Genomic DNA, 12,842 nt, shown 5'->3' on the forward strand with positions numbered 1-12,842 from the left:
AGTTGAGGAAGAAGAGTGTAAAATATTGAATGGGTGAAACATTATGAGAGAAAGTATTAAAGGATTTGACATCTTCAGAAGTTGATCAATTATTGATGAAATATGTAAGAGTTTGTTCAAAGAAGTGAAGGAGGAAATTGCAGAGGTTCGGATGTTTATATTACTAACTAGAAGATTGGAGAACTTGTCAATGCTGTAACTTATACTTTAAAAGAACAGGAAGCATAATCCTAGAATTATAGCAAAGTTATCTTAATTTCAGTTGTGTGAAAATCATTGAAATCAATTCTGATGGACAGCATATATTCTCACTTTGAAAGTCATAGGTTAATCAAGGAAAGTCAACATATCCTTATTAAGGGAAGGTCATGTTTGACTAACATAATGGAGTATTTTGAGTTGTTGAGGTGAATGTGGTTTTTGTGGATTTTGTGAGAGCTTTAGAGAGAGTCTCACATGGCAAAATGGTCAAAATGGAAGAGTGGCAAATTGAGTCAAAAATTGGCTTATTAGCAGGAAGCATAGGAATTGGCAGGGATTCCACCCTAAAGGATGTTTGTGCAACTGGAAAGCTGTTACCAATAAGGTTCAGTATGGTGTCAAGAAATAAATTATGCTAATTTCAGATGTGACAAAAACTAAATTATTGGGCAACAGTGTGACTCATAGCAATGAAGGCTGATGTTTATGGTGTCAATATACAGCAATCAGGTCATAGAAGAGTGACCTAGCTTCTAGGATGTCTGTAAAGGAGAGTGATTCTAATAGAAAATTGTGGACATTTTGCTGGTAGGCACTGACAGGACCCTGGTAATGGGCCAACATCAAGTTAATCTTAGAATCCCTACAGGGTGGAAGCAAGCCATTCAGCCTATCAAGTCCACACAAAACCTCTGAAGATCATTGCACCCAGACCCACCCCACTACCCTATTCCTGTAACCTTGCATTTTCCATGGCTAATCACATAGCCTGCATATCCCTGGACACTACAGGGCAATTTACCTTGGCAAGTCCACCTAACCTGCGTATATTTGGACCGTGCGAGGAAACTGGAGCACCCAGAAGAAACCCATGCAGACATGGAGAGAACATACAAACTCCACACAGACAGTCACCTGAGGGCGGAATCAAACTTGGGTCCCTGGTGCTGTGAGGCAGTAGTGTTAACCACTGAGCCACCATGCCACCCACATGAAGATGTAAAGTATCCTAGAGTGGGGAAAGTGCATACAAATAGCAGTAAATGTGCAAATCAAATTTGCAGCAAAGGCCTAAGAAAGGGGAAGATGAGTCCTGAAAAGGTGTTAAAGAGCTAACAGGCCCTCGGAGTTGGATCAGTGTGCTTTTGAGGTAATAGGCATAAGTTTGCAAGGGTGCGGAGGGGGGTGGTGCTATTGCTTTGACAAGGACTTCCCATGGTTTTGGAATTCTCTTTTTAAACCAATCAACTTCTGTTCAGAAGTTTTTACCATGCCTACTCCTCTGAATTGCTGCTGCATCTTCAACATTCTTCTGTAGCAGAGTGGGACACTTTATACTGCACAAGGTGTCTTAGGTTGTTGGATGAAGAAAATTTAATGTGCATTTTCACGCAGTTCAAACGTGTAGCAGATAGGAATAGAATCTGTCATGAAATGCCAGAAATCTGAAACAAAAATAAAGTGCTGTAAATACTTGTCAGGTCTGGGAGCATCTATGGAGAGAGAAAAACAGTTAGGGTTTTGAGGTGAAAATGACTTTTCTTTTGATGGAGTTATTTGTAAAATACCATTGACACAAGTTCTCTACTTCAAGGGTTGTCACAGCAAGAAGTCACCAGGAAGGCAGATAAAACACTTCAAAGTCTTTCTCAAAACATCGTGGAAGGAAATGCAACATCCTCACCAACTTGTGGGAATGTTGCTTCCAGAATGGCCAAAACTGGAAAAGTAACATTTTGGGCATCTGCGACAGATACAGTCAGAGGCTAAATGCAAACTGCAGGAGAGAGCAGAAATCCAAGAATTGCAGCCACCCATCTCCTCAAACATCATCTCCCATACCTTGGCAGAGTGTGCAGATGCAGTATTTTAATCACTACAGGACTTACAAACCTGCAGTAGAACAAAATTGTCTTGGCCCAGAAGGATTGTCTGAGAAACAGAAAAATTTAGACTGATTGCTCTGACATTGGATTCATTAGAATAATTTGTTTCAATGATTGTCCTTATACAACGATAGATCTCAAACATCATTTTAAAAGTAATATTGGACCATCCCGAGGTGTATGGATCCAAAGTTGTGGGATGGGAGAGAGAGGGGAAGGGAAGAAGTTCATCCAAGTCAACCTTTTGGAAATATTCATATTAAAATCGAACGAGAACAAACAAACAGGCATACAAAACCAACTTTAAAAACAGCTGGAAATAAGGCGGAGTTTTGAGTTTTCCCGCAGCCCGCCAAAACGAGAAAGACCAGTAATCCGAAACGAGAAAGACAGTCCGGGAGCGGAAAACCGAAGGAGCAAATTTATGTCCCAGAAGAATGGAGGGTATTAATGTCTGAAGATTTTAGTGACAATAAATAATTATTGCTCTGGCATGTTTTAAAAGAGGGACGCTTCTAAGGTGAATGGACTGATTTTGAATTTTGAAGGTTTTTAAAAACATCCTCCTCGAATTAATTATCATATGTTCGCGAGATTTGCTTCTAGCGCTGTGACCCCATGTGTGTCTGCTCCTAGTTCAGTAAACAACACACTTGACTCAGAGCTCCTACTCTCAGTGGAGAGGGGCTGGTGGAAATTATTCTACCCCCTTGCCCCTAAAATAAAATCCCATTCCTGAATTTTTAAAAATTGTTTCACCCGGCCCTTTCTCCTTGTTCGCTTGCAGCCGGTTACCTGCGCTGATGTTATTAATTTCATTTTACTGTTTTGCTTTTGGTTAGAAAGAGGAAAATGTGGATTCAAGTCCGGACTATCGACGGCAAGCAAACGCGCTGCGTAGACGATTTATCTAGGTTGACCAAAATTGAATGTTTGAGATTAAAAATCCAAGAAACATTCAACGTGGACCCGGAATGCCAGCGTTTGTTTTACAGAGGCAAACAGGTAAAATGATATATAAAGTAAGCTAGTCTGCGTGAAATACAAGAATGGGAAATCCATCGGCTTCAGTGTAGCTTCTTGCTGCTTCCTGTTACAAAGTAGCCCCCTTACTAAAACGAGAATGTTAAACCCTCCATTCACCTCGTTTCGAAGAAAGATTGGGTTCAGAACTGGACGCCGCTTGGTTCTTGCAATGTATCTGCGTCCACTTTAGGATGTGGGGAAAAAGGAAAACCAATTTCTCATATTATGCAAATTAATGGTTTCATCGTGCCTCCTGCTTTTTGTTTTGTTTAAACCTCGTACTTTTAAAAAAAAGACACTTAATTTCTGGTCTGACCTAATTGTTGTTGGGGAAGGAAGAATTGGTATTTTTTTCAAGGTGCAGTGTTCTTGGGGATTTTCTTTACGGTACTGCTACTTATCCGCACCGCCAGGCCGCTGGGTGGCTTATTTGTTTTGTTCGCTAATTTTTGTTTTATTGGTTTGGGAAAGGCGGTGGGAATGCTCTCTCTTGTTGTCTGTGCCTCTATCGGTATTAGAGGCTTGTTCATGGAGGCCAGCGGATCCTTAGCTTGCTCAACATGTTTCAACTCAGGCCCTGAGGCCAAGCGGGAAAGGAAAAGGGGGTGGGGTAGAATGGAGAGGAAGGTGGTGGTCGCCGCCTTTTGTGTTGATTTTTTTTTGGGAGGTCGAGGGTCGTTATATTGTGGGTTCTTCCAGAATTAAGAATGTTGCATTTTTAAAAAAATTTTGTAATGTTGTTTTCTGTTTGTGTGAGTTGAGAGAGGTTCCCGAATTGACTTGGGGAGGAGGATTCAGATGGATGCGGCTACAGTGTACGCATACACGGTACCATTTACTTCGATTTACTGAGGAGTTAATCCGTTTTAGGGCCTGTAAATGTGCATCACACGAGTTGCAGGGACTAAATGTGCGCCTTCTTCTCTTCCTCACCCCCCCCACCCCTTGTTTGGAGGGGGAAGAGAGGGGGTGGGGTATGGTGGAGGTGGTGAGAAGCTGGCCTGTATAGATCGCCCTCTAGCAGCTCCGCAGTGAAGGCTTTGTTGAGTGTGTGTCTCCCTCGGTGCTGTACCGCAGCTCACTCATTCTCTCCTGTCTCCTCGGGAAGGGAGGTTATGGTTAATTTTAGATATAACTTCACTCGATGTCTATAATATCTCACTTGTGTTATTTTCGAAACGGTTGCGTACTGAGCCCCTCGTTTGATTGTTGGGGTGAAGGCAACCTTTTGTAATTCTTTCTTTCATTTTTGTCATTTTAAAATAAAACGATAAACTTCGGAAATTTTCACAAATCTCTCCTGCCACTTACAAGTAGCACGTGTATTTTACTGAGCAGAGAGGCATCTTTCCATATCCTGAGCACTTGTGGCGAAAATAGCGTCAGAGATGTGTGACTTGTGTTCATTCATAAACAGCCTAACGTACAACCATTTATACTGTTCGACAACTACTGATTTCTCTGCATCCGGATTCAAATGTGTAAACGATTTCGAGAAGTCATATGAGAAGAAAAATAAATATTTTATGTTCAGTTAAGCAAAGTACTTCTTAATTTAACACAATTTACATTTTCTTATTGGAGTGTTTGTTGGTGGGAATTATGGAATTTTAAAAGTGAAGTACAGGATGTTCTATGATTTGAATTGTTGCAAGCTACCGTGTTTCCATTGGCTTTCTGCTCTCATAATTAACAGAGAGGAGCCATGGGCTTGACAAGGTAGATGTCACATGCAAAGATGTAGAATCAGAGTGCAGCATTAGTAAGTGCAACTAGATTCTTTTTCAGTCAAAAAATAAAACAAGCCTTGGGCTTTGTGATGTTACCACATTTTCCAGAGGTCAGTCACTAAAAGTTGCAGAGATAACAAAGTGTGGAGCTGGATGAACACAGCAGGCCAAGCAGCATCTTAGGAGCACAAAAGCTGACATTTTGGGCCTCGACCCATTCTCCAGCATCTGCGGTTCCCATTATCCCTAAAAGTTGCTCTTTGGTTGCTACAGGTCAAACGAAGCCAGATTTTCATTATTGCTTGGGTAACAATGATGAAATGCTATTGTTTCATGCTAGTATATAGTGACTTCCAAGCAACCTTACTGTGTAGATAATTTTTAATCAACCTGCTCAGAGATGTTGTTAAGCACTTATGGAAACTTGGTGAAAAACTACAGTTTGAGTTTTGTTGATGTGCATACTTGGAGGTGATAAATTATTGTAATGTTGTACCAGATGAGAGTGTGAGCCTGATTTTTAATAGTTGCTTCATAAGTGTGTTGTTTTCCACCATATATGGAGAATGGGAGTGTACTAGTGCCTTGTTGCAATTTTAAGTCATTGGCTGTTTGCGAGAATTTTTTAGAACCAGTGTTGTGGAATCTTGACTATAATTTACATTGACACCCTGTTTTAACAGTAAACAGGAAGTTCTAGGTTAGACTAGAAGGAAATGGTGTATTAATAGAAATTACAGTGCAAAAACAGGCCATTCAGCCCAATTAATGTATGCTACTGTTTATGTTGCGCACACAAGTCCTCCAGTTTGTCCAACATTATCAGCATTTCCTTCTATTTCATCTTACTCTTTAGCTACCTTAACAAACTTCGTGTATTAAAACTTATGTTAGGTCAGCCTTCAGTTGTTTTCAAGTGGTACAAGATGAGGCATGAGTTTTAAGAAATGCTGTACAATAGGTACTTCACATCAAAATATGATCAAATATTATCCTTAGGCCCATTTAACGGATAAGTGAGCTGACTCATGAGTTTCCCCATTGTTTATTAGCAATCAGGCAACAATTAAATGTGATTAGAACAATCCAGAAGGAAATGTTCTCGCTGAATTGGAATGTGTTTTGTTAGTGACTACTATAATCTGTAGTAGCTTGTTATTAATGAAGATCTCAAGCACAAGATCCCTGTCAAAGGCCACCTGAGCATAGGTAATGCCACAATATGGCACCAGGCAGCACTTTTTATCAAACTCCTATTCCAATCTCCTCTCAATTTACCTGACAATTCTGTATCTGTATACTGTTGTTTTGAACAACCACAAAAATCACAAAGATAAGTGGAAAAAATCCTCTTAATTACTAAGCTCTCAACATTTGGTGGCAACAGCTGAGGAGCACACAAGGTACAGCTGGAGTAACCCTCTAGATAGCTAAGTAGAGGATACAATGTCTTGCTGTCAACAGTCTTGTGAAACTGTACTTCAAGGCCGTTAAAAACAAGTATTCCAGAAACCCTCAAGTTTTGTTGCACACCTCTGCATGCATAAAAGGATAGAGAGAAAATTTCAGTGAAATCAGTCATGAGGCAGGTGTTTTATGGTCTAGTGGTAATATCCACCTGATCTGGGTTCAGATCACTGCGGTGTCTGGTAGAATTTAAATTCAATTAATAAATCTGGAACTTAAAGCTGTCCTAAATGAGTGCATCAATGAAGCTAGCATAGGGTATCATTATAACTTGTCTAGTTCACTGACTTTTAAGGAAGGTAGTTTGCCATACTTATCCGGTGTGGCCTGCATTTGAAACCAGATGCACAGCAATGTGGTTGGCTCTTAACTGCCCTCAGAAATCACCTACAAGCTACTCAGTTCAAGGGCAATTAGAGTTGGACAACAAATCCTGGCCTTCCCAGTGATGCCCACATCCCTTGGGGAAATCCATTTGGAGCAAGGTTCCACAGGATTACTCCATACGCATCAATGTCCTAAATGGAATTGGGTCTAAGTGTGACTTAGCTGTTGCATGGCTCTGACCCCTGACTGAAGGCAGAGTCAGGCCAATTGGTCTTGGATGTTGGTGATCTAGTCACACAAATTCTTAGCCAAGATTCTTTTTTTGACTGCTTTAGTCAAAGAAAATATTTCATTAATAATTTGTTTTGTTGCCATTGAATAGAATCTTCTGTGACAAATGTCTTTACATGGTTACTAACTTGAACTCATTGCTTTCTCAAGAAATTTACTGTGCATGAAATGCTTTGAGATGTGATAAGGCTGCATATTATTGCCATCTTTAATCAGTGTCATTTGAAAAGTTACTTACCCTCAAGATATTTGAAGTCATAATCCTACTGGTATCTATAGATGCCACTTTTATTTGAGAAATAATTATATTTTCTGGTATTTAAAGAATAAATCCTTTATTACAAGTAATCATGCATTTTTAAAATTGTTTCAGCAGATCAGATATCAGACTGTGGGGTTTTAAATGCTGTTAGAAATAATGATTTTAAGCTCTGTCAGAATGCTCCTTTCTTACCATGTTGGATAATTTTGAAATACCCTTTGGTATTGAAGTAGAGGTCCATTTTGTGCTGCTAAACTTGAGTGCTTGGATTATTGGCTTGGAATTTCCTGAATCTCAATTAATACAGAAATTGTTTTGAAATTTTTGCCAGTTTCTAAGCCATGTCATTTTGGGTTTCAGCAAAATTTCCTGTGAAGGCAGTTTGCCTGAATCAATCTAAATGTAACCTAGGCCAATAGGGGCAGCAGTGGCTTCACTGGGCAACTGTCATCATGGCTTGCTGTCGGAGTCTTTTGTTTTTGCTTCTGTTCCTTCCATATAATTAAGAGCAAAATAGAAACATCCATTTGGAAAGTCTTCAGTATCACTGTCTGATTGAACATGCATCGGATGGGACCATGAGGATGGTATGAAAAGTCAGGTGTGCTGGAATCAGCAGTGCTGTGTTTTAATATGACGTAATTCAACTGCTGCAAATCCCATTTTTACCGATATCAGTTTCTTGACATGCTGAGAATTTTTGGGAGTTTATCCATGTAGTGCATCACTGGTATAAATGTAGGAATCTCATGTGAGTTAGCCTTTTGCCTGTTGTTCTGAATGCTGAGCAAAGCCTTATAAATAAGCAACAGAATGTGACATTGAATATATACATTATTTTTGAGGTATAGTCAAGAAAATTCATGTTTGCCAACATGTCAGCATAAAAGAAATATAAAGGGAAGGAAAATGAAGTAGCTGTTTCTACAATGTGCTTTTCATGCCCACAGAATGTCACAATGTGCTCTACAGCCAATGACATTTCTTCTGAATGTCAGAAACTCGGCAGACATGAACAACAACGCAATAGTCACTGGAAATGTGCAGGAAATTCTGGTTCTTGTTACAATTGCTGCCTTTAATGTACTTGCTTTTTAAAGTGTCTCTGCTCCTCAATTCTTAAATTGACTCAGTGGAATTGACTGGTTCCAACCCAGGTAGATTCATAAACGTGATCCGGGATAGTTCTTTAGCATTGTTCTTAAGAGTGTGCTGCACTGTTGGTGGTTAGATCAAATAGTTAGCTAAGATTCCATTTGTCCTCAAGTGGCTAAAAAGACTCTGTGACACTAATAGGAAAAGAGAAGCAAGGTCCCATGATACTACCAGATGCCTAAGATTTCTCCTAGTCTCCTATTTGTTTCCCTCAATCAACAGTATTTTTTTTAAAAATCCAATCGATTTTAATGTTGTTCACGGGATTGTACTGTGTGCTGACTTGCTGCTGTGCTTCAGTAGATTACAAAAGTAGCTGTACTTCCAAAATATTTCATTGACTTTGAATCACTTTAGAATGTCTGTAAGATACAACATAGCCGCAAGTGCTAGGCCTCACTTTAAAGCTCCCACGGTTAATCTCTCCTCCAAATTGATCCAATCGACAATCTGGTAATGGATGATGAGAGAGTCTTTCAGAGGATATCCAGAGGTTGTGTTTAACTAGAAATAGGGGACATAGCCTCAAAATAAGGAGGAGCAGATTTAGGTCTGAGTTGAAGAGGAACTTCTTCATTCAAAGCGTTGTGAATCTGTTGTTGATCTGTTGCCCAGTGAAGCAGTTGAGGCATCCTCGTTGAATGTTTTTAAGGCAAAGACAGGTAGACTTTTCAACAGTAAAGGAGTTGAGGGTATGGTGCATGGTTGGGTAAGTGGAGTTGAGTCCATGAAAAGATGAGTCATGATCTTATTGAATAGTGGAACAGGCTCAATGGGCCAAATGGCCTACTCCTTCTCCTATTTATTCTGTTCTTATGTAACTTGAACTCTACATTCTTGCATATCCCCAGTGGTCTTTCAAGAATCTATCCACCTTTGCCTTAAAATATATTCTGTTAAACAAAGTATTGCTCCTGTCGGTTAAAGACAAATAAATTCTTTCTAACTCCTTGTGTGGATGTGGGCACAATGGCTGAGCCAGCAGTAATTGTTCATCCTTGTTGCCCAGAGGGCAATTATGAGTCATCCACATTAAGAGTCTGAAGTCACATGTCAGACCAGATAAGGACTGCAGCTTCTTTCTCTAAAAGCCAATAGCAAACTAAATGGTTTTCCTGGCAAGCAGCAATGGTTTCATGGTTGTCATTAGGCTCTTAATTCCAGATTTTTATTGAATTTAGATTCTGCCATCTGCTATGGCACAATTTGAATCTGGGTCCATGGAATATTTGCAGACTCCCTGGATCATTAGTGATAATACCGCAACCATCACCTGGTATTGTCATCACTGTAGTAGCTCTCTCAGCAACTACCAATCCATTATTGCCTTGTTGCAGACCTTAAAAGATCATGCTCATGTTGGTGCACTTATACGTCTAGTGAATTGCAGGACTTTGTGAAGGCAGTATTAGTAATAAATCTGCAGGAAATTGAAGTGTTTGGTGTATATAGTCCATGTTTTTGACGCATACAGGAGGGTGGGGACCTGTTGTGTGGCAGGAGCAGGCTGCTAGACAACCTTTTGTTTTTCTTGATGTTCACTGCTCATTCTGCCATACGCTTACATGAAAACAGCAATAATAATTTGTAGCTCTGCCTCAGAGTATGGCATGAAGCTGTCTTTTGTTGTCTGGAGCTTGATGACTGAAGTTAGAGTGGTCTTAGGCTGAACAGTTTCCCATTTGTCTCAGACTGCCACAACTACACCATATTGACCTGATCCCACCTTTTAACCCTTCCTACCATTTGAACCATATGCAATGTTCAGGGGAAAAACAGTTGGAGAAAAGATAGTTGAAAATGATTAAACTTGAAAACAAATGCAATAATTGATGAATGGTTAGTTTTGTTTTCCGCATCAAACAGCAAGCAGCTGCTAATGAGGGAATGAGATGATTTTGGAGAAAGGAACTTGATTGACCAAACAAACATTTAAATTTGGCTCTGAGAGTTGCCATGGTAACTTGTATTTTGCATGAAGGGCCTTTATAGAACTTCATCCTTCAAACGTTGATTAACATTTGCAAATACCGTTGAACCAAAGTAGTTGATGGTTCAGGGACTGTTAGCCCTTTTAGCCATACTCATGTCAATTAGGTTGTCTTAGACTGTTGTTTCAAAGAAGGTTTATTTGGATAGTGATAGTTGAAAAATGTTCTGTTCGGATAGGGAGAGAGGGGAAAAAAATGTCAGCCGTTGTTAATGAAAGGAAAATGTTGTCTATTCCTTGTACTGTGTAAAGTGGCAGTCCTACGACTGCTTTACACGTTGAACCTTTGTAGTTTTTTTGCATTGTGTTAGTGTTTATCAGCGAAAGCCTGGAAGCAAAGCTAGTGGTGCAGAAGCACAAATAGTGAATGTATCTGGAATTATTGAACATTTTTTGACTCAGTATGTTCTCTGAATGAAGATGTGCTTTTATATTTCTCCTGCAAGCTGCCAGCAGCAATGTAGGCGTCATGGGTTATAATATAGCTCATGACGCACTTTATATGTATGGACATTGTTCATGATATTGTAGCATTTGGCAAAGGACTGGGTGCAGCAGTTTCAGTCAGGTACTGCACTTTCACATCCGGGATGTAGTTTCAAATGAATTCCAGATGTACTAGGCAGAATGGGATTTGGAGGAATGTGTATGTCAAGTCAGTGGTGGAGAAATTTTTGTTTTGAAGACACATTGCACAGATCCATTTCAAATGACTGCTTCTGGAAATGAGTGCAACACACAAACATGCTACATGTTTTGATGAGACCTTCCATTAATTTGCAGTCTTTCTGGTGAAAGTTAAGAGTCAGGCAATGATATGACACAGAATAAGGCCATTTGATCCATCACATCTGTCTGTGCTGTTTGACACAGCTATTCAATTTTACCCATTCTCTTATTCTTCCCCTATAACTTTGTAAATTTCTTCCCTGACAGTGTTGATCAATACACTTTTTTGAAATGCACAATTGAATCTGCTTCCACCATCCTTATGGCTAGTGTTTGCCAGGCCATAACAACTCACTGTGCAAAAAAAACAATTTCCTCATGTTGTGCTTTGTACTTTTGCCAACTGCTTTAACTTGGTGTCCTCTGATTTCTTTTGCCACTGGAAACGATTCCTCCTTATTTGTTTCATCAAAAGTCTTCATGGTTTTGAGCATTTCTATCAAATTTCCTCTTAATCTTCTTGGTTTTAAAGGGAACGGCCTTAGGCTGTCCAGTTTCTTGTCATAATTAAGGTGTCTCATCCCCAGTACCATTCTGGTAAACCTCTTCTGTATCCTTGCCAAGGCCTTGGCTTCCTTCCGAAAAGTGTGGTGCCCAGAATTGAACACTTCTCCAGCAAAGACCTAATAATTGTTTTATAAAGGTTTTGTGTAACTTTTTACTTTTGTACTACCTCTCTGTGTTAGTAAAACAGAGGGCCCCGTGTACATTTTTTTTTTAAAAGCCTTTACAACTTGTTCTGACTATTCCGAAGACTTGTATACACATACCCTGGGTCCTTTTGTTCCTGCATCCCCTTTAAAATTGCATCATTTGGTTCGTTGCCACTCCTCCTCTTCCTTCTGACCAAAATGTATCACTCTTCACTTGAATCTGTGATGTGCCTGCCAGTATCACCAACCCATCTTCATTCCGCTGAATTCTATCTTTAGTGGTGACTATTAAAGTTCGCTTTGAATCAAACAAAGAAAAACTATCAGGCCGAGTGAATCAGACTTTATAATGGCTCGGTATCTGCAAGAGTTAATATTGGTATAGTCTCAAAGTTGACTCCTACCATTCCTTTAAATGGGGTGTTGAGCCAAAGCTGCTGCTGCTGCTTCCTACTTGGGTGGATATAAAATGTCTCACTGCCAGAAGGACAGGATGACTTCTCAGATCTTTCTGGCATTCAACTAACTTTGGAAAAATGATTATAGTGTTCCCCAGTATCTGGCAAGCATGGGGAATAGGGGTTGCTGGTTAGCTGAATCTGCTGGCTACATGAGAAGTACATATTAGTGGCTGGGAGTACTTGACTTTTTGCTCCCACAAAATGAATGCATTTTAAAAACAAGTGGCCAGGATTACTCGTGAATACTGGTATATCTGGCTTCAAAAGGTGATTCTGTGTTTATCAACAAGGTCAGTATTGAACTAGCTTTAATAAAGCATCTGATTCATTATTCCCTTGAAATTGTTAAAATCAGTAAAGTCCCCCTTTGAGAATTCTGGATGTTTGGGATCCAGATAATGCGGCCTTTACTATATTTAGTGTAGAGCCCTACAGTTTACTATTGTATGACAGTATAACAAGGGTAACTCCTCTTAGATCTGTGGTGAGGAGATTCTTCGCTTGGAAAGTGATGAATGTTTGAAATTTTGTAGCCCAAAGGGCTGTGGAAGTTCACTCATTTGAGTATATTGTAGAGTGAGGTTGACAGAGTTCGAAGTTTTAAAGACAGTAGCGATATAGAAGTAGTGTGGGAAAATAACATTCATGTGGAAGATCAGTCATG

General features: G+C 39.7%; 1 protein-coding gene across 2 annotated transcripts in view; it reads left to right on the forward strand.

Moving 5' to 3' along the window:
- Nucleotides 1-2,469: 2,469 nt before the first annotated feature.
- Nucleotides 2,470-12,842, forward strand: part of LOC125450766 (E3 ubiquitin-protein ligase UHRF1-like) — a 154,063-nt gene continuing 143,690 nt past the window's right edge. Inside the window, exons 1-2 of one of the 2 annotated variants that reach the window (XM_048526898.2) lie at nucleotides 2,470-2,607; nucleotides 2,930-3,092. In XM_048526898.2, coding sequence (XP_048382855.1) covers nucleotides 2,940-3,092 — 153 coding nt within the window. In that variant the 5' untranslated portion in view covers nucleotides 2,470-2,607; nucleotides 2,930-2,939. Of the gene's footprint in view, nucleotides 2,608-2,704; nucleotides 3,093-12,842 lie in introns of those variants that run through there. The other variant, XM_059644531.1, reaches the window with a different exon arrangement.

The sequence above is a fragment of the Stegostoma tigrinum genome, chromosome 3 (assembly GCF_030684315.1).
Source record: "Stegostoma tigrinum isolate sSteTig4 chromosome 3, sSteTig4.hap1, whole genome shotgun sequence".
In the NCBI taxonomy this organism is placed as follows: domain Eukaryota; kingdom Metazoa; phylum Chordata; class Chondrichthyes; order Orectolobiformes; family Stegostomatidae; genus Stegostoma; species Stegostoma tigrinum.